The sequence below is a fragment of the Somniosus microcephalus genome, chromosome 2 (assembly GCF_052327205.1).
Source record: "Somniosus microcephalus isolate GS21.2 chromosome 2, FLI_Smic_1.0, whole genome shotgun sequence".
Lineage (NCBI taxonomy): Eukaryota > Metazoa > Chordata > Chondrichthyes > Squaliformes > Somniosidae > Somniosus > Somniosus microcephalus.
Genome location: NC_140988.1, coordinates 336277510 through 336305247, shown reverse-complemented (window position 1 = coordinate 336305247; position 27738 = coordinate 336277510). Strand labels below are relative to the sequence as shown.

At 44.7% G+C, this 27738-nt stretch overlaps 1 protein-coding gene across 3 annotated transcripts in view; it reads right to left on the bottom strand.

Moving 5' to 3' along the window:
• The window catches only part of st8sia5 (ST8 alpha-N-acetyl-neuraminide alpha-2,8-sialyltransferase 5), a 59460-nt gene that overhangs the window by 18047 nt on the left and 13675 nt on the right, over positions 1 to 27738 (bottom strand). For 2 of the 3 annotated variants that reach the window (XM_085975319.1, XM_085975328.1), the window contains exons 3-6: positions 21812 to 21919; positions 9483 to 9575; positions 5789 to 5875; positions 2790 to 2934 (exon numbers count right to left, since the gene is read on the bottom strand). In XM_085975319.1, coding sequence (XP_085831445.1) covers positions 2790 to 2934; positions 5789 to 5875; positions 9483 to 9575; positions 21812 to 21919 — 433 coding nt within the window. The remainder of the gene's footprint in view (positions 1 to 2789; positions 2935 to 5788; positions 5876 to 9482; positions 9576 to 21811; positions 21920 to 27738) is intronic. The other variant, XM_085975333.1, reaches the window with a different exon arrangement.

The following is a 27738-nucleotide window of genomic DNA, read 5'->3' as shown; positions in this document are numbered from 1 at the left end:
TGGGGTAATGCCTGCCTAAAGATTGTATGCAAGAGGAAAACCGTACAAGTGTGTTAAGTGTAAAAGTGTAAAATATATAATTCCCTGCCCAGGTTATGCAACAGTTTCACTCTCGTTTAGTAATATCGGTAAACTCTGCTTCCATTAATCTGAAATTGATTCTTGCAAGAAGTACAGGTACTGAGCTGGATAATTCACCTGGCCGTTCCATGACGATTTTTTTTTGGTGGATTTGGGGTGGTCTTAAATTTGGAGGAGGAAGAGGAGTTTCTATGGAGGAAAGAAAGGTAGAGGCAACTGCATCTGAGGTGTTTGGTGCCTACTGATCCCATCCCTGTAGCCAAATGTTTAGATTTAGGCAGAATTACCCGAGTATGACACCTTCCTTCATCATCCATACTTCGCAAGGGATGCTGGCAGCAGATTATGCCGTCTTATCAAACACAGCCTGTAGGCCAGTTTCACCAAAGGGACAGTTCCGCCCATGGCTGCAAAGCATTACGTTGCTAGTCTATTGAATTCTAACAACTGGTGACATTTCCTAGTACCATCCAGTTGTTGTGCACCAATGCATCAACAAACTGACAGAGGAAAGATAGTGCATCCAAAGCTAGAGCTCACTGGATAACAAAGAAAACAGAGGTTACAATAAAAGAGAAAAAGGAGGCTTATGACAAATGTCAGGTACAGAATACAATAGACAACCAGGCAGAATACAGAGAGTGCAAGGGGAAATTGAAAAATTATGTAACACAGGCAAAGAGAAAGTATGAGAAAAGACTAGTGGGTAACATAAAAAAGAACCCAAAAGTATTTTCTAAACATATAAAAAGGAAAAGGATAGTTAAAAGAATAGTGGATCCATTTAGGGACAAAAAAGGAAATCTGCTTGTGGAGGCAGAGGGCATGACTGCGGTACTGATTGACTACTTTGCATCTGCCTTAACAAAAGAAGAGGATAAAGTTAATGTCGCAGTAGGAGGAGGGAGTGGAGATATTGGATAGGATGAAAATAGATAGAAGGGAGGTGCTAAATAGGTTGGCATCACCCAGTCCAGGTGGGATGCATCCTAAGTTGCTGAGGGAAGCAAGGGTGGAGGTAGCAGAAGCTCGGACCACAATCTTCCAATCCTCCTTGGATATGGGAGTGGTGCTAGAGGACGGAAGGATTGCAAATGCAATACCCCTATTCAAAAAAGGGGAGAGGGATAAACCTGGTAACTAGAGGTCCTATTGACATCTTGCCCTCTATTACAATCAACTCTACCTCAAAAAGCAAACATGCCCATTAACCCTTTGCCTCTGCTCCCTTAATATGTCTCTTCTCAAAAGAACATTCCAATTATGTTGAAATAAACTGAAACCAGTTTATTTCCCTATTAGTGCTCTGTGTATGTGCTAATATGGTTTGTTCCCCAGTGCATCCCCTTGATGATAATGTACGGTGTATGTACTCTTTCTAAGTGCCACCTCAATGGGAGGAGTAAGTATTAGTGACAACCTGCTGTTCATGGGATTACTGTATCCATGACCCTCTTTGTATTGGATCATGGTCCCACAACTACTGCTGTCAATCTGAACCCCCCTCCCCATTGGTTGGCTCTTATTCCTAATTCTTATAGTCTTCATGTATATACACCTTATTGTAGACAAAGCACCAAAACCTGCTGGTTTACAACTGACGGTTCTAAGGAAAGCTAGGGAAGAAACGGCAGAGGCTCTAAATATAAATTCCCAAAATTCTATAGAGAGGAAAATTGTGCTAGTAACGTAGACTCGTGAGAACACAGCATCCCCGTGCAATTACAGCCAGACCGCTTAACTAACCCTTAGATGTCAATTCAGATGACAGCAGTTCCATTTATTTAAAAAAACGTTTTTATTGAATTCAAAGTTTTAATATGCTTGAATTATTGTAGATTATATGGAAATTGTAGATATATACATTGAAGATATTACATAGATCTGTACATCTTGGTAGCGGTGTATATTGAGGATTGACGGGGCCATGGCTTTTCTTGGAATGGGGGTTTGGGTTGAACAGGAATATGGATCGTTTGGGCACAGCATATGGGTGAGGATTGGGCAGTGAGCAGTTTCTGGGAATGCTGATATGGGCACTGGGGAGCTAGAATCTCCTCAGTCAGTCTGCAGAGGTTTGGAGAGATTGTGAGGAGGGCAGGATTTGAGTAGGGCTGCAGAAAGAAGGTTCTTCCCTCATGATGTTTCCCCAGCTCATTGTGCAACCTGTATATCATTGGCTCGGATTGTCTTAGAGTTGCTTTGTTCACATTTGTTCTGGATGTGTCAGGTTCTTCAATACCTGGCGGACGTACCTTCTCATCGCTAGAAATAAGAACTGAGTTAGCTTGCGGGCTGCCCTTTGAGAGCATGCAAAACAGACTTCACGCTACTAGGCCAACTCCCAATAGTTCGCTTTCAAGTGAAAGTAATCAAAGAACATTAAAAGAAAATAGGAGCAGGAAACAGCCATTAAATCCATTCCATTTTCCCATCGTATCCCTCATTGCCGTCACTACAGAAACACATCTAGTTGTTTTTTGAGCCCATTTCTACTGTCCACTTTAATGGCCTTCCCTGGTAAATTACATTAAGTTTCTTACCTTTGTGAAAAAGTTCTAATTGACTTTCATTCTTAACTCCAACTTCCCAAATAATGACCCTTTGCGGCCCCAGAACTGACAGTAATAAGGTGCACTTCTGCTTGTAGCTGGAAATGGTTGCTGCCCACTGAGCCCTCAATACCGCGCGTTGCCTGATCACCTTACCTTTGGAAACAGTTCGAAGACTTCAGCATTGATGAAGAGGAAGCCACTGCTGTCCACTTCGTACTTCAGCTTGATGCCCTTAGGGGTGTTCTTCTGCGTTGTAAATAGAAAATCAGGAGCATTGCAGCATCGAGTCAAATGAGATCTAAGAGGGATGATAGAAGCACAAATTGAGCGATTTAGGCAGCTTGGAAACAAACTTGACTAAAAGGGGAGACTGATATACAGTGGAAGATGGTCAACGGGGGCAGATATGAAGATAGATGGGGAGATTTTCCTGGCTCTGTACCCAGCTGCACTGGATGCACCAAATATCGGAAAAATCGGGCAGGTCGAGGCACACACCTATAAAGGAACCCACCTAATTTTTCTTCCACTTAAATTAATGGAAGGAAATTCAGGCAGGCTTCATTACAGACATGTGCTCTGACCCATCCAATTTTGAGATATTCGCTGAGGGTTGTTTCCAGGACAATCTCCCTGCGTAACTCAGAAATATGCATGAACGAGCTACCAGAAACAGGCAGACACTCAGGGACAAAAAGGAGGCCAATCTACAATAAGGTTTATATACATGAAGATTAGAAGAACACTCAAAGAAGTAGGAATACGATGCTTGAACTGGAGGCTGTTGTGGCAGTAGGGAATTATGGTGTCGACAACAATTTGCATTTATATAGTGCCTTTAATGTAGGACAATGTCATGAGGCGCTTCATACGAGCGCAATCAGACAAAGTTATTGACACTGAGCCAAAGAAGGAGACATTAGGACAGATGACCAAAAGCTTGGCCAAAGAGGTAGGTATTAAGGAGCATCTTAAAGGAGGAGAGCGAGGTAGCGAGGCGGAGGAGTTTAGGGAGGGAATTCCGGAGCTTAGGGCCTAGGCAGCTGAAGGCACATGTAATAGGGATATCAGTAATAGGGATATCAGAAACATGGCTGGTAACGAATACAACATATCGAGTAATGAAAGTGGAAAATCAGACAGCCTCCCACTTTTGAATACTAACTAATGACCCCTGCTGCAAAATGCACTTGTCTGGACAACAGACAAACCCAGAACTGGGTTTGGCCATGTTGCCCTTCACAGATAATTATTCTGTCCACATTCACTGTCTAGGCTTGCATATGAAGAATGGCTACTTGAAGTGAGGTACTGGAAGACTGCTCGTGCCCATAGAACCATACCCCAGGAAGAGGAAGCAGTCAGTGTGCATTCAGGAAAGGGGAGAAGAAAACTAGAGGGAAATAAAAGCATTGATTCAAGCTCAGGCTATTCACCAATTATCCAGTTAAGAATGCTGAGCACCAGAACCATAATCAAACCACATTTCATCCAGAGACACTCCAGAAAATTAGTCAATTCTGTGCATACTAAGTGACGTAATAAAACTCACTATGCAGTTGGTTTGAGCATAAAGCAAAGCTTTAATCAACTTGTTTCAGAACATGGAGGTCTAGTTGTACTTCATTAGTTCCTGTCTTCCAAAATGTCCCTGGCAAGTTGGGCCCACGCCTGAGTATTTATACTCCTTGGATGGCGCCACCAGCTGGCCGTCCAGTGTTATTTCATGAGTAGTTTCTTTATGAGGATGCGATTTATGACACTAAGTGATCTTTTTTTCCCCAATATTTTCACTTGTTTATACTGAATGATTATGGTACAGTCCCGCAAACAGGCTGTTATTTCAAGAGGATTTGGCAGTGTTAAAGAACTCTAATGCATGGCACCACAGAGCAGCAAAACTCGAGACCCACGTTGTTAAGTTCCTAATCTCAGTCTCATTGTGTGGTGGTTCTGAGCTGAGGCTAGGAAAATTAGAGGGGAGGTCATCGCCAGGCCACTCTTACCCACCTCCTAGCAATCAGGCTCAAGTGGGCACTGTGAAAGGTAGAAGAGCATGAAACCAGCCTGCTCCTGCTGACGGGAGTGGCACATGGAGACTCTATTGGGAAAGAGGAGAGAAGGGTAGCTTGAAAAAGTAGAGCAAGCCATTCCCTAACCAAAAAAATGCAAATGAACTAGAAAAATCCAAACAAAACAAAGCCAGGCTTCAGTCCTCTGAGGGCTGATTTCAACTCCTGGCAGGAATGAACGGCAATCCCGCACAGGACTGCAAGTTGGAGATAAAAACAGAAAATGCTGGGAACACTCAGCAGGTTAGGCAGCATCTGTGGAGAGAGAAACAGAGATAACGTTTCAGGTCGATGACCCTTTGTCAGAACTGAAAAAAGTTAGAGATGTAACAGGTTTTAAGCAAGTGCAGAGACGGGGGGGGGGGGGGGTCGCATGTACGTTGAGGATCTGTATTTATTAATGAGACGCCTGCTCCGTTTTAACTACCCCCGCTGAGTGGGGAGGGTTAAATTGTCCACTTGGTCTCTTGCCCCAGAGTTAGATAATACAGCCCCAGATTTAGACTCGGTTCACATGGGATAGGATATTTGAGCTAGATAGGTTAGGCAAAACCAGGATAGGGGACACAAGTATAAGTTACAAAAGTATCAAACTAGATTAGATGCCAGGATGTACTTCCTCTTGGCTAAGTTGCCAGCACATGCAGTGAGTGCAGATTCGCTGGAAGCATTCAAAAGGGAGCTGAACAGGTTCCTGTGAATGGCACACATCTCTACAAAAGTGTGATAGGCGGGTCATTGGGGGATCATGTCGCCCCTCACAGTGGTCTCCCGGAGCTTGCTGGATTGCTTCCAAGAGTCAGAGAGGAATTTTCCAGAGTTTTTCCCCAATTCGGCATCTGTTTTTTTGCCTCTCCCAGGAGATTGTGTGATGTTTTCCCCAGATCTACTTCTCTCTCCCTTCCTCCTCTCTTCTTTAGTCTTCTACTCTCTCCATTTCCTTTTCCTCTTTCCCACTCCTCCTCTTCCATCTCCACTGAAACGCTCCCTCCTCGTTTGCTTTATCTCCTACTTCTTTCTTCCCCCCCACCCTCTTTTTCACACCCCTTTCTCATCTTCTTTGTCTTCTCATCCACTTACTTGAAAATATTGGTTGCAGTCTTGTTCCTTTCCCATTTACACAACTGCAGGGTCTTCCATCTGTCAAACAGTTCAGACTGCTTCACCCTGCAGAACAAAGGATCAGTGTCACACAAAGAGCTACGTCAAATTCATGTTTGAAGAGCTACTTTCATTATCAGGGCCCCTAATGTAAATAAAATTAAAACATGTCTCACAAATTCACGTTCCTCATTACTGTGAAACCAACTTGCGTCGAAGTGAATCTTTTCTAGTAGGGTATTAATCAGAAACTCAGCCTAAAGGGTTTTTTTTGCCTTCATTTCAATTTAACCCTCAAGATTGGCGACAGATCCAAGGAAATGACCGTCTCCCAAGCCTGGATGATTTTCTGCCCACACATCGAACAAGTACCTTTATTACTGTAATAAAGGTACTCGAACAGGAGTAGTTTTAGTAATAGAACATTAACCATACAGAACATACAAAAAGCGCAATTTGAATTACAAATACCTAATTTTAAACACTTAGGGCTGGATTTTGCCGGGTTTTACATCAACTCCACAGTGTGCGTGCGACGTCAGGGGCGGATTCCCCGCCCGGAAGTTAGCCTGATTAACAGGCTGGCTTCCAGTCGTGTGGGGAACTCGGAGAAGGAGGTTGCAGGACCAGGTAAGTGCTGGGCCCAAGCTGGTGGGTGGGTCCAAGCCTGGGGGGGTCCGATCCCCTGGCGGTCGGGGAGCTTGGGGGGGGGGGCGGAAGGAAGCACTCTCGCTCCTCCCGGCCCACAAGGATTGCTCCCTGAGGCTGGGGCCGCCTCATTGCAGCCACCGGGAATCCCAAGACCGGGAATCCCAAGCCCTGAAATCCCCGGCCGCCTGCAGTTAAACCTGCAAAGCAGGTTAAAATAGAAGGTGCAGGTCTCATTATAATATGCAAATTGCCAACACACCTCCTGGCAACGGGTTGCCAGCCTGCTCCCCCATCCCGTCTGAGTTAAGGGTGAAAGTGGGCGGGTTGAGGTCGGGGTTCACATTTTTACAACTTTCTCTTCCCCCCCACCCTGCCTCCAACCCACCCGTTCTTACCTCTGAAAATTCCGGCCTTACATTCTGCTCGCCCATTCATCCTTGTTTTTCCTGTCATTCTCTCTTTCCCAATCAAATCTATCCTGTCTTTGCTAACCTTTTTTCTCCCTAAAAATCATTTGAGGTGAATTTCTCGCCGCTGGCGGAGCGTTAGTAGCACTGGACTGGCGAAGGAAATTTTCCCAGTGAGGAAGCTCGCACGGAAGCCGTTTCCCCCACTTGTGCGACTTTAGTTAGCTTCTCCCGAGCTTCCTCACACTTCTGGAGCCATTCCACGATGCGCTTGTGAGTCACCATTGGCCTCATTTACATGCACTCACCTGTCAGCCAGTGGCGCGGTAGAGGAGAGATTCCTGGATTTACCCCGCTATTGCACTCGGGGTAAGTTCGCCTGTTTGTAGGAGGTTCGGCTGCTGCCAGAATCAGCGGATACTGGCGGAAGTGAGTAATTCCTGACAGAGAAGAGTCTGTAGATCTTTTAGTGGCAGTTTCTAAAGGTAGCAAACATTTTTAAAGGTTTTTGTTGTACTACGGACACCTGCACTTGCTTCGGACTGCTTCTCAGAGGGTTAGATCGCCAGCAACATTTTCAGACACCCCCCTCCACCCGCTATCCATCGTCAGAACTTTTCAGCAGCAGGGCGGCATTCCCTATTGGCATACTCTTGCATGCCATCGTGGCTGGGCATCAGCACCACAGAATGGAGCAAAGGAGCCTCAGGCAGCATTTACTGCAAGGGCCATCACAGCATGTCTCAGAGGGTAGTAAATCTATGGAATTTGCTACCCCAGAGAGCTGTAAAAGCTGCAACATTAAATAAATTTTAAATGGAGATAGACATTTTCCTAGCAGATAAGGGAATTAGGGGTTACGGGGAGAGGGCAGGGAAGTGGACGTGAGTCTAGATTCAGATCAGCCATGATCCTATTGAATGGCGGAGCAGGCCCGAGGGGCCGTATGGCCTACTCCTGCTCCTACTTCTTATGTTCTTATGTTCTTATCACTGAAGTCTTTACTTCTGTGGGACAAAGTCCACCATTGATATACCACCTCTACCTCCTTCTACCCTCCAACACCGCACCCCACCCCCACCCCTTGTCAATAAAAAGGAAATTCCCTCAAACTACTACCCGTCCTACCACATGACGACACAACAGCCCTCTTTACCCCTACATGAACGTGCCAATCATCATCATCATATCAGTGAAGACACCAGCACCATATAAATGCACCCTATCATGTATGACTCTAACCTCCATCAGGAACAAAGCGCCATGCCAGTGCATGCTGTATTTTACCACGTGGATTAAACAGCGCACACAATAAACCTACTCTTCATTCACACCATTGCTACCCCTAGGTGCCGACACATGCCTTTTTACCTATTCTGGGTGCCACCCGAGGCCCAGGATCGCAGAAGGTGGTTGGCTACTCATGCTCTACAAAAGGCTCCTGGGACTGAGGTGGCCCTCATCTTATGGCAGCTTGGTATCGCCGCCCACCTTCCAGTGAGGCAAGGTTAATTAGCTTATAATTTACTTTCCAGTCCCTTTCCTCAACAGGGATGTAACATTTTCCCCCTTCCTGTTCTTTGGCATAAATTCTGGTTTCCAAAAATGTTTGGAAAATTATGGTTCGTGCCTCTGCCAACCACCTTCAGTATTTTAGGATACATGCATTCTGGACCTGGTGACTCTTCTACCTTTAATTTAGGTAACATTTTAAAGTCTCCTTTTCAATATTTATTTCCAGAGTGGCTCCTCAGGTACTCCCACAAACCTACTATCACATTCCTCTTAAAAAAAAACGACTGCAATATATTTATTAAGCATCTCTGCTATTTCCTCGCTTTCAAGTGCAAGATGGTCCTCTTTTTCTCAAAGTGATCCCATGGTGCTGGTGCCCCCCAGTTTTCTTTGATTATATTTTAACTTCTTATGTGTTTATGACGCCCTTCTGTTTATCTTTATATTGATGGTCAACCTTCATGCTTCCTTTCAGCTTTTGTAATCTCTCTTTTTGCTCCATTCCTATATCTGTCACAATTCTGATTTCTTCTACATATCATCACGCCCCATATTTATCATATCCAGGACAAAGCAGCCCGCTTGATTGGCACCCCACCTTAAATATTCACTCCCTCCACCATCGGCGTACCGTGGCTGCAGTGTGTACCATCTACAAGATGCACTGCAGCAACTCGCCAAGGCTTCTTCAGCAGCACCTCCCAGACCCGCGACCTCTACCATCTAGAAGGACAAGGGCAGCAGGCGCATGGGAACACCACCACCTCCAAGTTCCCCTCCAAGTCACACACCATCCTGACTTAGAAGTATATCGCCGATCCTTCATCGTCGCTGGGTCAAAATCCTGCAACTCCCTACCTAACGGCACTGTGGGAGTACCTTCGTCACACAGACTGCAGCGGTTCAAGAAGGCGGCTCACCACCACCTTCTCGAGGGCAACTCGGGATGGGCAATAAATGCTGGCCTTGCCAACGATGCCCAGATCCCATAAACGGATAAAACATTTTTTTTTTAAATATACCTTTTTTTAAATATGATTTTCATTCTAACCTCTCTACTTATCCACAGAACTTCTGCCTTTGAAGTCACAGTGACTTACATGGAAAGTATCTTCACCTCCATGATCTCCTTTCGTAGCTTCTGGCATGTTGAGGAGTTGTACTGGAACAGGCCTTCTTGTAACTCGAAGTATCTGCAGCAAATAAAAATCACACTTTTAAAAACAAATTCACACACCATTGTTTCATCAACTCTGACAGAGGTGTCCGCTTCTTCGGAAATTGCGAGACAGGCAATTATTAATGGTTTTCTTCTCTGCATAATATTTAAACTGAGCACAGGAAATCGGTGGAACAAGGGATGGCACAATTGCACGCTGCTGTTAGAGCGCCAAGATACTGTGCTCTTGCAGTGGTACAATAGGGTTTGTCAGTGGGATTCCCAGTGTGGTAATTTCCCACTACCTTCGAGAACTGTGCCTCTACAGATGTGACGGGTTCAAGCCCGGTGCTTCCCCATAGGGAGATAGAGAAATGTCAAGGGGCGAGTAACCAGTGGGTGGCTCTCGCATAGATTCTGGTGCCCAGCTAGAGAGCATCACTGACACGGGCTTAAAACTCATTTCCACATATTCAGTTCAGTTGGGAATAGTGTATGGGATGAGACACTGGGAATTACATAAATAAATCCTCCCCCCTTCAAGGAAGGAAGGAAGGATGAAGTCTCGGGTGGATGCGTGGGAGGGGGTTTATTTTAATTTCCTCTCTCTTTCAGATATCTCCCTCATCATTATTCTGGCTGTTTATTGCAACACTATCCCTCTCCCTCCTTTGCTGTCGTTTTGTTAGCTCTTTTGATCGCTGTAATGTATACGCATTCGTCCCGATTGTATCCTGTGCTTGTTATTATTAGTTTTTCAGCTCCCTATTGACCTAGAGGGAAAGACCCCAAAAATGTAAATAAAGAATTATTTCTCTACAGCAAGGAGGAGCACAGGTGCTTCTCTGGGCTCCACAGAATAATGTGGGCCGCTGCCATCCCAAGTACCCCCCCCACCTTTCCTAATTCCCCCCTCCCCGCTCACGGCAGCTCCGGACCTACATGCCTGCCTGCCAGCCGAGTCAATCTCCAGACAATGCAATATTGCGCCAGCTTCAGCAGAATGCCCAGTCGGGCATGCAGCTCACGGGCAGCATGGTAATGAGGCCCAACCCTCAAAAAGGACCAGGCCTCCCACTGTCAGAAATGGACAGGCATTGTACCCGCTGCTTGCCCATTCCATGCCTGGAGTTAAAATCTATCCAAGGTCTCCTGCTTCTGCTCTAGCAGCTAGTGAGTCACATTGGTCCTTACTGCAAACCTCCCATCAACCTAACTTTCTACAATCACTTGAAGTGTGATGAACTGAGCATCTGCCAACAGCATCATCAGCCTTTTGTACTTACAAGACTGTCACATGACATCCGTCCTGCCTTGGGTAAGGTCACTTAAACGTTTGTCCGGTAGCCCTGACAGTGAAGTATCAGACCCCAGTGTGAGTCTGAATCCTAACCACGACAGGCATTTAGACGTGTCTGTCTTCATTAAGAGAGCTTTATTGATCTTGGTTTAGCCACAAGATTAGGTATAGTGTGACATATTCATAACTACATCAAAAAAAAATAGGGAATGAGAAAAGACCATTTGGCTCAATAACATTGCTCCTTCCGCAGATCATATATAACTTGTTCTATTAGATTCTCCTGATAGAGTTTAAATAGTTTGATTTTTTTTTAATAGTTTGATTTTTTTTTAAATGATGGTTCATCTCCCGGAGCATTCTATTTTATATAGAAGCAATGGAGAATCAGAGTAACTGGACGCCTCCTCGAGCCTCTGTAATCATATTACAAGGTCATAAGAAGTGAAGAGTATGCCTGTTTGAATTAGAATCCGGTACGTGTCTCTAGTTGCAGATAATCCTCCAGGACCTTTCCCAATGTTTCTTGTCGGATTCTCAAAACACGATGACAGGGTCTTTCCCATGGGCTTAATTTCATGGCTGACAATATTTCTCAGAAAAACCACTTGCATGCCTGATGTGGAGAATGGGAATGTCACAGGTTAAATGGGAAGCATAGTCTGAGCTTTGGGTTCAGGCAGGTTGGCTCTATTTTTAAAATACAACAGGGATGCATTTAAGGAGAAGCTAGATAAACATGACGAAGAAAGGGTAGAAGGTTATGCTGACAGAGTTCGATGAGGAGGGTTAGAGGAGGCTCATGTGGAGCATCAACACCGGCACAAACCGAATGGCCTCTTTCTGTGCTGTACATTCTATGGATGTCAGTTTCCTTATCAATTAGATTTAATTAATTTAGTAATTAATGTAATCAATTTGTTTAATTACAATGACAAGTTGCTATTTCACCTAGTTACCTCCAATTAATGGTTTGCTAACTAGTTCTGTGTCATCAAAATATATCAAAAACTTAGACTATTAAAAAAATCCTAAATTTCCAAACATATATAGTCACAAAGCCAGCAAAACTATAAAAACATAAGGAAGCATTGAACGAAATGAGGCCATTCAGCCCACCAACCCCACTCCTTCCACAGACCAAGTACCATTTATCCTGTTGTGGACTCTACCCCGCCCAATATAAATACGTCCTGAGACACCTTCCAGACCCAACTCCTGAGCGTACAACTGCCCTGTGCAACCCTGAAGTCCTGTTTGACCCCGAGCTGAGATTTGTAGCCTAGAGACACAGAGATCAATCATAGCACTCTTACGACTGTATCCGGTAGGATCAGCTAACTCATCACAACCCGAGATTGAACTTGGGATCTTCCTAGTCTATACTGCTCAGCTCCACCTCGGGTGATGCACTTATTGAGTCACTAGGGAAGCAATGTCTTAAATGTCACTGTTTATTCTGTATGACCGTAGTGTCCTCAAAGCAAACAGCTGCTCCATATGACTAAACAGCAGGATACGGGCTCAGATTTCTGTGTGCTTGCACCCTCAGCGGAGGCCACCTGTCTCATGCTGTCTTTTGTCACTGATGTGTCACACAGATAGTTGGCTCACAGGAGAAAGGAAGGGAAGTTCCTGCATGAGTGCCAGGTTCAGGATAAAAGAGCTACAGGCAGATATTAAAACGGCTCCCTGTGTAGCACAAATAAATAGCAGAGAAAACCAGTCTTAAAGCATATTTATTCCACAGAGGGAGACGCTATATTAGAGCCTTTAACCCATATCAGTTATTTAACGATTTTGTGTTGCAGCATGACTCAGTTAGTATCACTCTTGCCTGTGGGTTTCAGCCCCACATAAGACTTGAGTTGACAATATATTGTTGTACTATTGGAGTGCCAGAGGTGTTAAACCAAGGTTCTTTCTGCTGGTTATTATGACAAAAAGTTTCCACAGTGTAAATGCCTTCTCTTTATATTATGCTAAATAGCTTTAAAAATGTTCTTTTAAAAAGAGATACCCCCATCAAAATGGCTCCTACCATTGCACACTGGGAAATTGGCTATGGGTGACTAAAGAGGTGAGGGACAGCATAAAACTAAAAGGAAAAAGCATACAAAAATACAAAAAATAGCACAGATCCTGGCGAATGGGAAAGATACAAAGAACAGCAAAGGGTCACAAAACAGACAGTAAGAGTTACAAAAAGGGAGTATGAAAAGAAAGTTGCAAGGGGTATCAAAATCAACACAAAGAATTTTTACAATTATATAAGGAAAAAACAGGGTAGTCAGGAGCAATGTTGGCCCCTAAAAACTGAAAGTGGTAATATTGTCAATGATAATAAGGAAATGGCAGACATGTTGAATAATTGCTTTGTGTCAGTATTTATAATAAATCCCAAGGAAATTAATATTGAATCAGGGACAGGGACTTAAAGTAAGTAAAATAACTAATGAAGAAAATAATGGCACTAAAGAGTGACAAATCCCCAGGACCAGATGGTTTCCATCCCAGGGTTTTAAAGGAAGTAGGTGAGCACATTGCTAACTATAATCTTCCAAAGTTCTCTCGATTCAGGAACCGTTCCTTTAGATTGGAAAATTGCGCATGTCACTCCACTATTTAAGAATGGCGAGAGAGGGAAACCAGGGAATTATAGACCAGTTAGCCAAACATCTGTTGTCGGGAAATTACTAGAGTCTATAATTAAGGATAGGGTGACTGACACCTTGAAAATTTTCAGTTGATCAGAGAGAGCCAGCATGGATTTGTGAAAGGTAGGTCATGCCTGACAAGCCTGATCGAATTTTTTGATGAGGTGATTAAAGCAGTGGACAGGGGAATGTCTATGGATGTTATTTATATGGACTTCCAGAAGGCATTTGCTAAAGTCCCACAAAAGAGACTGTTAACTAAGATAGAAGCCCACGGAATTGAGGCAAATTATTGACCTGGTTAGGAAATTGGCTAAGCAGCAGGAGACAGGCAGTAAGGATAATGGTTAGGATGTGACTAGTGGTGTCCCGCAGGGATCTGTGTTGCGGCCTCAACTATTCACAGTATTTATTAATTACTTAGATGATGGCATAGAAAGTCATATATCTAAATTTGCTGATGACACAAAGATAGGTGGCATTGTAGGCAGTTTAGATGAAAGCATAAAATAACAAAGGGATTTTTTTTTTGTTTATGGGATGTGGGCCAGCATTTATTGTCCATCCCTAACCTTCTTCTTGAACCGCTGCAGTCCGTGTGGTGAAGGTACTCCCACAGTGCTGTTAGGTAGGGAGTTCCAGGATTTTGACTCAGGGACGATGAAGGATCGGCAATATACTTCTAAGTCAGGATGGTGTGTGACTTGGAGGGGAACTTGGAGGTGGTGGTGTTCCCATGCGCCTGCTGCCCTTGTCCTTCTAGATGGAAGAGGTCGCGGGTTTGGGAGGTGCTGCCGAAGAAGCTTTGGCGAGTTGCTGCAGTGCATCTTGTAGATGGTACACACTGCAGCCACGGTACGCCGGTGGTGGAGGGAGTGAATGTTTAAGGTGGTGGATCAAGCGGGCTGCTTTGTCCTGGATGGTGTCGAGCTTCTTGAATGTTTTTGGAGCTTCACTCATCCAGGCAAGTGGAGAGTATTCCATCACACGCCTTACTTGTGCCTTGTAGATAGTGGAAAGGCTTTGGGACAGCTCTCCCAATTTTGGCACAAGTCCCTAGGTGTTGGTAAGGAGGACTTTGCAGGGTCGACTGGGCTGGGTGTGCCGTTGCTGTGTCCGTAGCTGGTGCTGAGGACGATGCTGGGTGGTCCATCCGGTTTCATTCTTATTATGTTTCGTAGCGGTTAGTTACAACTGAGTGACTTGCTAGGCCATTTCAGAGGGCAGTTAGAGTCACCCACATTGGTGTGGGACTGGAGTCACATATGGGCCAGACCAGTAAGAACAGCAGCTTTCCTTCCCTAAAGGACATCAGTGAACCAATAGGGATTTTATGACAATCCGACAGCTTCATGGTCACTTGTATTGATATTAGCTTTTTATTTCCAGATTCAAAAAAAAACTGAATTCAAATTCTCAAACTGAATTCTCTACCCCAGAGGGCTGTGGAGGTTCAGTCATTGGGTATATTCAAATCAGAAGTCGATAGATTTCTGACTAGTAAGGGCATCAAGGGATACGGTGATAGGGCCGGTGAATGGAGTTGAGGCAGAAGATCAGGCATGATCTCATTGAATAGTGGAGCAGGCTCGAGGGGCCGAATGGCCTACTCCTGCTCCTATTTCTTATGTTCTTATGTTATGCTGCAGCTATACAAAACCCTGGTTGACCACACCTGGAGTACTGTGAGCAGTTCTGGGCACCACACCTTTGGAAGGATATACAGTATTGGCCTTGGAGGGAGTGCAGCGTAGGTTTACCAGAATTGATACCCGGACTTCAAGGATTAAGTTACAAGGAGAAATTACACAAATTAGGGTTGTATTCCCTAGAATTTAGAAAGTTATGATCTGATCTGATTGAAGTTTTCAAGATATTAAGGGGAACAGGTAGGGTAGATAGTGAGAAACTATTTCCGCTGGTTGAGGATTCTTGGACTAGGGGCATAGACTAAAAATTAGAGCCAGACCTTTCAGGAGTGAAATTAGGAAACACTTCTACACACAAAGGGTGGTAGAAGTTTGGAACTCTCTTCCGCAAATGGCAATTGATGCTGGGTCAATTGTTAATTTTAAATCGGAGATTGATAGCTTTTTGTTAACCAAAGGTATTAAGGGATATGGGGCAAAGGCGGGTAAATGGAGTTAGAGCGCAGATCAGCCATGATCTCATTGAATGGCGGAACAGGCTCGAGGGGCTCGACAGCCTACTCCTGTTCCTATGTTTCTCTGGTTCTTCCTAAATCATATCAATCAACTTGATAACTAATAGACATAAGCTCCACTCAATGACATCGTCCAAATCCCGGGGACAGAGAATTTACATAATGTGGGTGGAGGCCCATGAAATATTTGGCATTACTGGAATTGCAGTCAAAAAGTAGTGGCTATAAATATCACACACTTGTGCTTCAGAACATTATGTGAATTCAATTCCACTCACTACTTCATTTCTTGCAGTATAGCAGCAGATGTTATACAGAGAGCATTGGAACTGCAGACATGTGACAGTGAGATAAACAAGAGCTGCTGTTATTTATAGTCAGTGACCTGCCTGGGCGGTCTCACTGGGTTTATACACAGAGGAAGGTGTGTGATAACATAATGGCCTAGAAATTGGGTTGGGGCGCCAAAGTGGCGCAAAAGTCACCTGAGCGCAGGATTTAGCGCAGCGATCGGAGTGATACCGATCGCCAGAAATTCAGTTTCAGTGCCCCTCGAGGGAGACGGGGCGAGGCTCGAGGCGCTCCGCGTCCCTCTAAGGGCGCTGAAACTGATTATCGCAGCGCAACGTGCTGCAGCGCCACATGCTGCGGCACGGCATGCTGCGGTACTGCAGGCCTTCCTCCCACTGTTAAGGGGGAGGTGCCTGCAACAGCGCGATCCCCGCTCGCGAGTGCTGGCAAATGAGCCCGGCACCAAGGAGAAGTGCCGGGCTCTCGGGAAACAGCCGGCAATGCTGCGGGGGGGGGGGGGGGGGAGGTTAGGAGGCCGGGGACGGAGGTGCTGGCAGGCGGCCGCCGAAAAAGCGGCCGCCCCGCACCTCCACCTTAACTTGCGCCGCTGCCAGCACAGTAAGGCCCCGTGAACCGAGCGCGGGTAGCGAGTGGCGCAACTGCGGCGTTCGCTACCAAATATCGCGAACGGGGCACGAATGGGGCGCTGCGCACACCGATGACATCACCGGTGGCGGCGCAGCGCAAATGCCTAACGCCACCATTGGCGCCCCTACTGAATATCGCCGGAGACGCAGCCAGTGGCGCTACAGCCACTGACTGCCTCTTTAGGCGCTAACAGGTGGCGCTACTCACCCAATTTCTCCCCCAATGTATGCTACTTTTTAACAAAAAAAATGTTTTCTTTTCATTTAAATTTTCAGTATCATTTATCCCCTATTTTTAAGTTTACCTGGTAAAAGGACAGTCAACTTTGCCAGCAAAGTTGAAGCCCATGGAATAAAATGGACAGTGGCAGCATGGATACAAAATTGGCTAAGTGACAGGAAATAGAGAGTGGTGGTGAATGGTTGTTTTTCGGACTGGAGGAAGTGGTGTTCCCCAGGGGTCGGTACTAAGACCACTACTTTTCTTGGACTTGGGAGTACAGGGCACAATTTCAAAATTTGCAGATGATACAAAACTTGGAAGTATAGTGAACAGTGAGGAGGATAGTGATAGACTTTAAGAAGACATTGACAGGCTGGTGAAATGGGCGGACACGTGGCAGAAATGCGAAGTGATACATTTTGGTAGGAAGAACGAGGAGAGGCAATATAAGCTAAAGGGTACAATCCAAAAGGGGGTGCATGAACAGAGAGACCTGGGGGTATATGTGCACAAATCGTTGAAGGTGGCAGGGCAGGTTGAGAAAGCAGTTAAAAAAGCATACGGGATACTGGGCTTCATAAATAAAGGCATAGAGTACAAAAGCAAGGAAGTTATGATGAACCTTCATAAAACACTGGTTCGGCCTCAGCTGGAATATTGTGTCCAATTCTGGGCACCGCACTTTAGGAAGGATGTGAAGGCCTTAGAGAGGGTGCAGAAAAGATTTACGAGAATGATTCCAGGGATGAGGGACTTCAGTTACGTGGATAAACTAGAGAAGCTGGGGTTGTTCTCCTTAGAGCAGAGAAGGTTGAGAGGAGATTTGATGGAGGTGTTCAAAATCATGAGGGGTCTAGACAGAGTAGATAGAGAGAAACTGTTCCCATGGGTGGAAGGGTCGAGAACCAGAGGACACAGATTCAAGGTGATTGTCAAAAGAACCAAAGGCAACATGAGGAAAATCTTTTTTACACAGCGAGTGGTTAGGTTCTAGAATGCACTGCCTGAAAGGGTGGTGGAGGCAGATTCAATCATGGCTTTCAAAAGGGGATAAGTACCTTAAGGGAAAAAAATTTGCAGGGCTATGGGGAAAGTGCAGGGGAGTGGGACTAGCTGAAGTGCTCTTGCAGAGAGCCGGCACGGGCTTGATGGGCCGAATGGCCTCCTTCTGTGCTGGAACCATTCTATGATTCAAAGGAACGGTGGGGTCAATTAGGGACCAAAAAAGATCTTCTTGTGGAGGCAGAGGGCATGGCCGATGTACTAAAAGAGTACTTTGCATCTGTCTTCACTAAATAAGAGGATGTTGCCAGTGTCATGGTAAAGAAGGAGGTAGTAGAGAAATTGAATAGGATAAAAATTGATAAAGAGGAGGTACTTAAAAGGTTGGCAGCACTCACAGTAGTAAAGTCACCCAGTCTGGATAGGATGCATCCTAAGTTACTGAGGGAAGCAAGGGTGGAAATTGCAGAGGCTCTGGACACAATCTTTCAATCCTCCTTAGATATGGGAGTGATGCCAGCGGACTGGAAGATTGCAAATGTTACACCCCTGTTCAAAAAAGGGGAGAGGGTTAAACCTGGCAACTATAGGCCAGTCAGCCTAACGTTGATGGTGGGGAAACTTTTAGAGACAAAATTAATTGGCACTTGGAAAAATATGCATTCATAAACAAAAGCCAGCACAGATTTGTTAAAGGCAAATTGTGTTTGACAAACTTGATTTGAGTTCTTTGATGTAGTAATGGAGAGGGTGATGAGGGCAGTGCTATGGACTTACAATAGGCGTTTGATAATGTACCAAATAATAGATTGTTATCAAAATTGAAGCACATGGGCTTAAAGGGACAGGGGCTACGTGGAAACGAAATTAGCTAAGGGACAGAAAGCAGAGAGTAGTGGTGAACGGTTGTTTTTCAAGACTGGAGGATGTATACAGTGGTGTCCTCCAGGGGTCGGTGTTGGGACCACTGCTCTGTTTGATGTATATTAATGACCTGGACTTGGGTATACAGGACATAATTTCAAAGTTTGCAGATGACACGAAACTTGGAAATGTAGTAAACAGTGCGGAGGATAGTAACAGACCTCAGGAGGACATACGCAGACTGGTGAAATGGGCAGACACATGGCGGATGAAATTTAATGCAGAGAAATGTGAACTAATTCACCTTGATAGGAAAAATGATGAGAGGCAATAGAAACTAAATGGTACAACTTTAAAGGAGGTGTAGGAACAGAGAGACCTGGGGATGTACATACACAAGTCTTTTAAGGTGGCAGGACACGTTGAGAAGGCTGTTAAAAAGGCACACATGATCTTTGGCTTTATAATTAGAAGCATATAGTAAAAAAGCAAGAAAGTTATGATAAACCTTTATAAAACACTGGCTAGGCCCCAGTTGGAGTATTGTGTCCAATTCTGGGCACCACACTTTTGAAAAGATGCAAGGGCCTGAGAGAGGGTGCAGAGGAGATTTACTACAGTGGTACCAGGGATGAATGACTCCAGTTACGTGGAGAGACTAGAGAAACTGGGGTTGTTCTCCTTAGAGATAAGGAGAAACTGTTTTCAGTGGCAGAAGGGTCAGTAGCCAGAGGACACAGATTTAAGGTAATTGGCAAAAGAACCAGTGGCACCATGGGGGAAACAAAATTTACACAGCGAGTTCTGGAATGCACTGCCTGAAAGGGTGGGGAAATCAGCTTCAATAATAACTTTCAATAGGGGAATTGGATAAATACTTGAAGGGGGAAAAATTACAAGGCTATGGGGAAAGAGCAGGGGAGTGGGATTAATTGGATAGCTCTTTCAAACAGCCGGCAAAGGCATGATGGGCCACATGGCCTCCTTCTGTGCTGTATCATTCTATCATTCTATGATTCACATCCTTTGCTAGCATGATGGCAGGTTTAAGGCCTTTTCCAATTGCCCCAGTGCCCACCTGCTAGAAGGCATTAGCATAGGTCAGGTACAACTCTTTACTCTGACTTCCCCTGACCTTGCAGAGAGATACCAGAACTTAGGCCTGGGGTTGTCGATGATGAAAGGTCATCGACCTAAAACGTTAACTCTGTCTCTCGGTCCACAGATGCTGCCTAACCTGCTGAGTGTTTCCTACATTTTCTGTTCATATTTTAGGCCTGGGTTCCCTCCACTTGGCTCCGAGCAATTGCAGGGATTGAATGAAATACAAAACTGCAGGAAAAAATATTCAATAATTTTGTTCTGGGTGTAATTGGTTAAGGTATTTTTCTCCCACCCCGTCCCGGCCTCCCTGCCTAACCATGTGCAGGCCAAAGGCCATCCCAGACCTCTACCAATGATGCTCTGTAGCTGGCTACTGCCACTTGACAACATTATCTGGGTGCTGTAGCAGGGAGGGGAAAAAGACAGACACGGTAATGCCAGGCCATGCAAAAGTTTGGCAAACATTTAAGCCTTACTAAATGAAAGACTAGTTTATCAAGAACATTTAACCATTTGAAGCACGCAGTGTAGCATCATGCACTCCTAGATCAATTGCAAAGCAAACCTCCCTCTATTCTGTCTCAACAATGTTCTTGAGCCTCAAACTCAGAAGAACACCCTCTGCAGACATTCAACAACAACAACAACAACAATTTGTATTTCTATAGTGCCTTTAGCATAGTAAAACGTCCAAAGGCACTTCACAAGAGTGTTATAAACAACATTTGACACCAAAGCACATAAGGAGAAATTAGGGCAGATAATCAAAAGCTTGGTCAAAGAGGTAGGTTTTAAGGAGTGTCTTAAAGGAGGAAAGAGAGGTAGAGAGGCAGAGAGGTTTAGGAAGGGAATTCCAGAGCTTAGGGCCTAGGCAGCTGAAGGCATGGCCACCAATGGTTGAGCGATTAAAATCAGTGATGTGCAAGAGGCCAGAATTAGAGGAGCGCAGATGTCTCCGGGGGGGGGGGGTGGGGGGGGGGGTTTGTGGGGCTGAAGGAGATTACAGAGATGGGGAGGGCTGAGGCCATGGAGGGATTTGAAAACAAGGATGAGAGTAACTTAACTGGGAGCTAATTTAGGTCAGCGAGCACAGGGGCGATGGGTGAATGGGACTTGGTGTGAGTTAGGACACGGCTAGCCAAGTTTTGGATGACCTCAAGTTTACATAGGGTAGAACATAGGAGGCCTGCCAGGAGCGCATTGGAATAGTCAAGTCATTCCTATGTACTGCAGCAGTGTGACATTTGCCATGTTCCACATCAGTTAGTCCATGGCTTCTCTGTGTGTGATTGCTTAGATAGTCCCCTGTAAGGGACCCCTGTGATATGGGCCTAAAAACAAAAAAAAGGGTTGAGACAATCCAAACTGATTTCAGATGCAACCAGGAGACTTTTGAAGAAGGGTTTCGACCCGAAACGTCAACTCAAATTTCTCTCCACGGATGTTGCCTGACCTGCTGAGTTTTTCCAGCAATTTCTGTTGTTATTTCGGATTTCCAGCATCTGCAGTATTTTGCTATCGGACTTTCAACCAGTGTTAACTAGATCTGAACTCATTCCCCAAGCTGAAAGGCTAATGTGCCAACCCACTGTGCTATGCAATCCCCTTTAGTTTAATTTTGACTGCCATCTGAACATCTATTTTTCATCTTTCCTTTCTGTTGTTCACTTTCCATGTCAACTGCCTGCGAAGAGGTGATCCAAGTTGAGACATTCTCTAATTTTTCTATCCTTCCCTGTAAGGAGAGTGTCCATCAACAGCAGCAACCTGGATGAATTAAGATGTTGTCATGTGGGGAATCAAAAGATGCAAACACATCTCCCTCCCGCTCCACAACACTAAAACAATTGAGTACCAACAAACTACTCAACTTAAATCAATCTGACTACCTATCCTTTTGCAAGACTGCATGCAACCTTTAAATTGGAATATAACCCCCAAGTGAGTTCCACTAGTCATCTTGAATGGTTGCAGAAACAGCACCTCAAAGAGTTCACATTAATCTGTGTAGAAAGTACCTGCTGTCCAAATCACTGTCAGTCTTCAGTCCTCCATCGTCCATGAAATTAAAGGCCCCTGTCACCTTATCCAACTCTTCTGTATTCTGCCGTTTATAATGCAGTTCACTGACAAGAAAATCATTCAGTTGACATTCAGTTGTTTTACATTTAGAGTCTACAGAACTCCATTTTTTTTAATTGTATAGTTACATTTTGTACAGTTTTCAGCCAATTTGTCCTGAGTATTTTTCCACATGATCATTTACCTTAGCTGAAATATTTATGTAATCTTGGTTGTAGCATGAGCCCCTAGGGAAAAGCAATAAAATCTGGTTTAATCTACGTCCCATTGTGAAAGAGCTAAAGTGCTAACATCTGCTCAACAAACTCTGAAACTCAAACAATTAACCAACAAATTCCTAAACCCAAGGCAACCAAACACCCTAGCCCCTAGAGGAACATCTTACTGTCTAGGTTTCTACTGGAAGGTTCTGCACTCAGAGATGCTGCTCAGCACCACTAGGGATCTGAGATGGTGAGTGCCACTTCATGGATACCTTACAACCCTCCGAGAACTCTGCATTCCTCCAATTCTGGCCTCATGTAACTCCCCCTTCCTTCACCCCACCATTAGCGACTGTGCCTCCCTAAACCTCTCCGTCTCTCTCTCTCCTTGAAGACGTTGCTTACAACCTACGTCTTTGACCGAGCTTCTGGTCACCTGTCCTAGTGTCTCCTTCTTTGGCTCGGTGTCAATTCTTTGTCTGATTACGCTCCTGTGAAGCAGCTTGGGGTGTTTTGCTAGGTTGAAGGGCATTATATAACGGCAAGATGCATAAGAGGCCAGAGTTGGAAGAACAGAGAGTTCTAGAGTCGTAGGGCTGGAGCAGGTTACAGAGATAGGGAAGGGCGAGACCAAGGAGGGATTTGAACACGAGAATGAGAATTTTAAAATCCAGGCATTGGTGGACCGGGAGCCAATGTAGGTCAGCAATTACATAGGTAATGGGTGAACGGGACTTGCTGCAAGTTAGGTTACGGGCAGCAGAACTTTGGATGAGCTCAAGTTTATGGAGTGTAGAAGAAGGAAGGCTGGCCAGAAAGCATCGGTTGAGTCTGGATAGTAGAGTCTGGGAGGTAGAAAAAGCATGGATGAGGTTTCAGTAGCTGATGGGCTGAGGCAGGGACAGAGACAGATGATATTACGCAGGTGAAAGTAAGCAGTCTTTGTGATGGAAAGGATTTGGGATAGGAAGCTCAGCTCAGGGTCAAATCGGACGCAATGGTTCCGAACAGTCTGGTTCAGCCTGAGACAGTGACCAGGGAGCGCAATGGAATCGATGGCTAGGGAATGGAGTTTGTGGTAGGGGCTGAAGACAATGGCTTTGGTCTTCCCAATGTTTAATTAAAACAAATTTTGGCTCATCCAGGACTGTATGTTGGTCAAGCAGTCTAACAACACTTATGGAGTGGAGGGGTCGAGAGAGGTGGTGGTGAGCTAGAATTTTGTATCGTGGAACATGTACATGTGGAACCCGACATCAGATCTTTGGATGATTATGTCGAGGGGCAGCATGTGGATGAGAAATAGGAGAGGGCCAAGGATAATTCATTGAGGGACTCCAGAGGTAATGGTGTGGGGGTGGGAAGTGAAGCCCACGTTCAAGGACTTGAGAGGAAAGGGAGGTTGGAGTTTGAGCGGTAGTTTGCAAAGATGACCTACTGACTCAGAGGCGAGAGTGCTAGCACTGAGCTAAGACTGACACGCTGACCGATTATACTTTCCAATTACTTCAGTGGAATATAAAATCATCTGGGGTGTAAAACAGGCTGCCGATCTGATCACGTCAGTTTGCCACTGGGCGGATTAGGTTAATGTTATCCCTCTAAAATAGCTTTAAGAATTTAGAGCTCAAGGATAATACAGGTCAAATATTAAACACAAGACTTTTTAAATAATAATGAGCGACGGTGGTATTCAATTATTGTGATTTTTAAACACATCAAGTACTAATACATACATATATACACATATTGAATTTGTTCTTGGGATGTGGGCAACACCAGCAACGCAGCATTTATTGTCCATCCCTAGCTGCACTGAGGACATAAGAGTCAATTGCATAATGTAGGCCAGACCAGGTAGGAATGGTAAGTCACTTCTCTCAAGGATATTAGTGAACCAGTTGGGTTTTTACAACTATCCAGCAGCTTTGGTGGTGATTTTTTTCCTGGTGTTAGCCCACATATTACCAATTTATTCCACAACTTATGAGGAGAGACTTGAGATACGGAAAAGTTTAAAAAGAAGTTTTAATACGTTTTTTAAAGTTATGAAGGGTTTTGACACAGTGAATGGGGAAGGACTATTTCCTCTGGTTGGGGGAATCAGTGACAAAGGGGGGGTCACCAATTTAAAATTGTTGCTAAGAGAATGAGATTAGGAGAATTGCTTTACACAGAGGTTTCTGGAGCATGGAATCCTTTGCTACAGGGATCATTTCAGGCAGTGCTGTAAGCTTCTATAGTTCCTTCCTGAATGCTTTTAGGAATTTGAAAAAGTGCAGATGAAATCCATTTAACTATGCTGATCACTGTATATTGAGCATAGCTGCACTATTATTTTTATAGCAGTGCGAGGATTCAGCACCATTGTACCATTGCACTTCCTGCTCACACCACTCTTTAAATCAGCGGAAGCCGAACTCTGCACATGCAAACTTAAAAATGTGTGAAGTCAGCTATTTTCTGCATTAGAAACTTAAATGTGTTGTAGCAGACCATCTGCAATCCATTTCAACTTTCTTTTTAAAGTTTTTATTAAAAAGTTGTTCTCATTGCCCACACAAAATACCAAATGATACTTCTCTGCAGCATCTGTGGAGAGAGAAAGAGTTAACGTTTCGTCATTGACCTGAAACGTTGGGCAGGATTTTCATTCAGGAGTCGGGTGGAGGCGGGACTACAACTTTCAGGGTTGTAGTCCCGCCTTCATCGAGATGCGGTCAATCCACGCGATTTTAACTTGATTGACCTTATTGAGCCCACCCAGCGGGCTCAGCAGGCCAATTAAGGGCCACCCGGCAACAGGTGATGTCACAGACTGAAATTTCATCTGTCAAGAGGTTTTGACAGATGAAATATCAGTGTTTCACAGCTATTTGAAGCTGTCAAACACTGACAGTCTTACTTCTAACATGAGTCCTTCTCCACAGACTCAGTTAGAAATCTCTCCTGCACAGAAAGCTGCAGGCTGTCACTTTTGACAGTTCGCAGCCATTCTGCTTTCTGTGCCGGTGAGATGAGGGACTCCCGAGACCTAAAGGAAGGAAGGCTGAAAAGAAAAGGTATGTAAAACTTATTTAATCACTTTAGACACACCAAACACACTTACCTTTGCACTCATGCACACATCACTCACCTGAACACCGACATTTCGACCCCTCCAAGTCCTTCAACCCGACGGCCCGCCTCCTCTAACTTGGCATGGTTTGGAGCCGTCGGGAATCCCACACTTCAACCTTAAAAATAGGGATTAGGCTAAAAACTGCCTGTTAACTACCTGTTAACAGGCAGTTAATTGGCACTAATCCCTTCCCGCCTCGGGTAGGTGGGTCCCAGTGCAGGACGGGTACCCGCCTCCTTTGAAACTGGCATGGAGGCGGGTTTGGGTGCGGGAAGGGGTCGGGACCCCTGATTTCGGGATTTTAACCCCCCCTCCCCACGCCTCCAATCCCGACTCCACGACCCAATGAAAATCCTGCCCGTTAACTCTGTTTCTCGCTCTCCACAGATGCTGCCTGACCTGCTGAGTATTTCCAGCATTTTCTGTTTTTATTTCCGACTTCCAGCATCCGCAGTATTTTGCTTTTGTATACTACTCTTAGGTTGCTGGAACGTGCAAACTTCCCGTTAGTGCAACTGCACTAGAACAAATTTGTACAGTCGAGTATATTCGTCACAGGACATACTCCTGGACCAATTTTGCTGGTTTTTTCATTTGTCCAGAAGATCAGCAGAGACATCATAGTGAACCAATGTCTCATAAGAAATGGAAAGAAATGTGTTCATTCTTAAAGATCAGACAGAATAGCTGGCACGTGAGATCCAAGCGCTCTTTTAAAAAGATCACACAGGTCCATTAAATCTCTTCAACAGTCACTTACCTAAACTTATCTTCCTATAATTACTGGTAACTTACAAAAAATAAGTGAAAGGCAGATGGTCTGTTTGGAGTCACATCCCACACTGCTTTTATACGGACTGCAGCGGTTCAAGAAGACGGCTCCCCACCACCTTCCAAGGGCAATTAGGGATGGGCAATAAATGCTGGCCTTGCCAGCGAGGCCCACATCTCATGAATGAATTGTTAAAAATGGTTTCTGTTAAATGGGGAAGTATATTAAACTGAATTACCGCCCCCCCCCACCCTCCCAATCCTTGATGTTATACCTGTGCACATGCCGTATCGCTTAATTATCCTCAAACCAATCACTAAAGAATAAGTGGATCTGACTGTAGCATGCCTAATTTTTGACAGTAAGACACAGCTGGCCTGTCCTCAATGGGCTGTGTGTTTAACATACAATTCCAGGAGGTGGTGGTAATGGCTTTAAACGAAACATCTATTTTGTTACATAAAGTTCTAATTTTACTCACTCCAGATGGTTGTTGCTGCCTTTATCTTGCCTTTAAGCCTGCGGTGTCATTTATTTTCAATGTTGAAACAAAATAGCTGGTGAATTGGGTGTGAATTTGCACGTAACTTTTTCACCTCAGGGATTTGGGTTTGACTCCAGCCAAGATGGATGGGATGAAAATCTCCTCCTGTAAGGATCCTTTGTGAAATGTGTTTAGTCAGCATCAACCCAGTTCATGCTGGTGTCTGCCCAGTGCACATAGCTGTTTCTAAATCAACATTAAGTAGCAGTTCTTTGCAATCTCACTCAGGGAGGCCAAAAGGGTGGTTGGGCTGGTAATTGGAAAATATCACACTGCTACAGTAAGAGACTCCTCGGTTGGTGTGAAGGTATGTTGTTGATGCAGAGTAGACTCAATAGCTAGCCTGGGAGAGTCTGATGCTGAGATTGCATAACTGAAATAGAAAACGCTTGCACTAATAATCACCACCTTGACTAGCACAAAAAAATCACTAAGAAATGGCAGTATCCTGCCGTATGTAAATATGCACAAAAGAGGCTTACTGTCGACAATCACTGAGGTGGCAGCTTAACTAGCTTAAGCTCGTAACCAAATCTTTGCTGCAAATCCATTCAAGTAGAATGTAGAGAGGATTATGGAGTATAACACGTCTGGTCAGTCCCTCGTACTCATCAGAATGGAGAATACCAACTGTCCCTTCCACCCTGTTCCTGTTACACTTACACACAGATGCAGCCACTCTGATTTCCAACACGAAATACATTAATGTACACTCCAAGATTCTTGATCTGTGATCAAAGAGGAGGCGTGGTAAGCTGCTTTTGAAGTCTGCTTCTAAACCGGCTTAACCCTTTCACCCATTGATCTCTTCAAAATAATTCAAAAGGTTTACTTCCAGAGAACGACGAGAGTAGGCCATTCAGCCCCTCAACCTGTTCCTGTCATTCAATTAGATCATGGCTGATCTGTACCTCAACTCCATTTACCCACCTTTGATTCATATCCCTTGATACCCTTACCTAACAAAAATCTATTGATCTCAGTCTTGAAAATTTCAATTGACCCAGTGGTGAAGGGTTGTTTTTTGGACTGGAGGAAGGTATACAGTGGTGTTCCCCAGGGGTCGGTACTAGGACCACTGCTTTTCTTGATATATATTCATGATTTGGACTTGGGTGTACAGGGCACAATTTCAAAATTTGCAGATGACAGAAAACTTGGAAATATAGTGAACAGTGAGGAAGATAGGGATAGACTTCAAGAGGACATAGACAGGCTGGTGG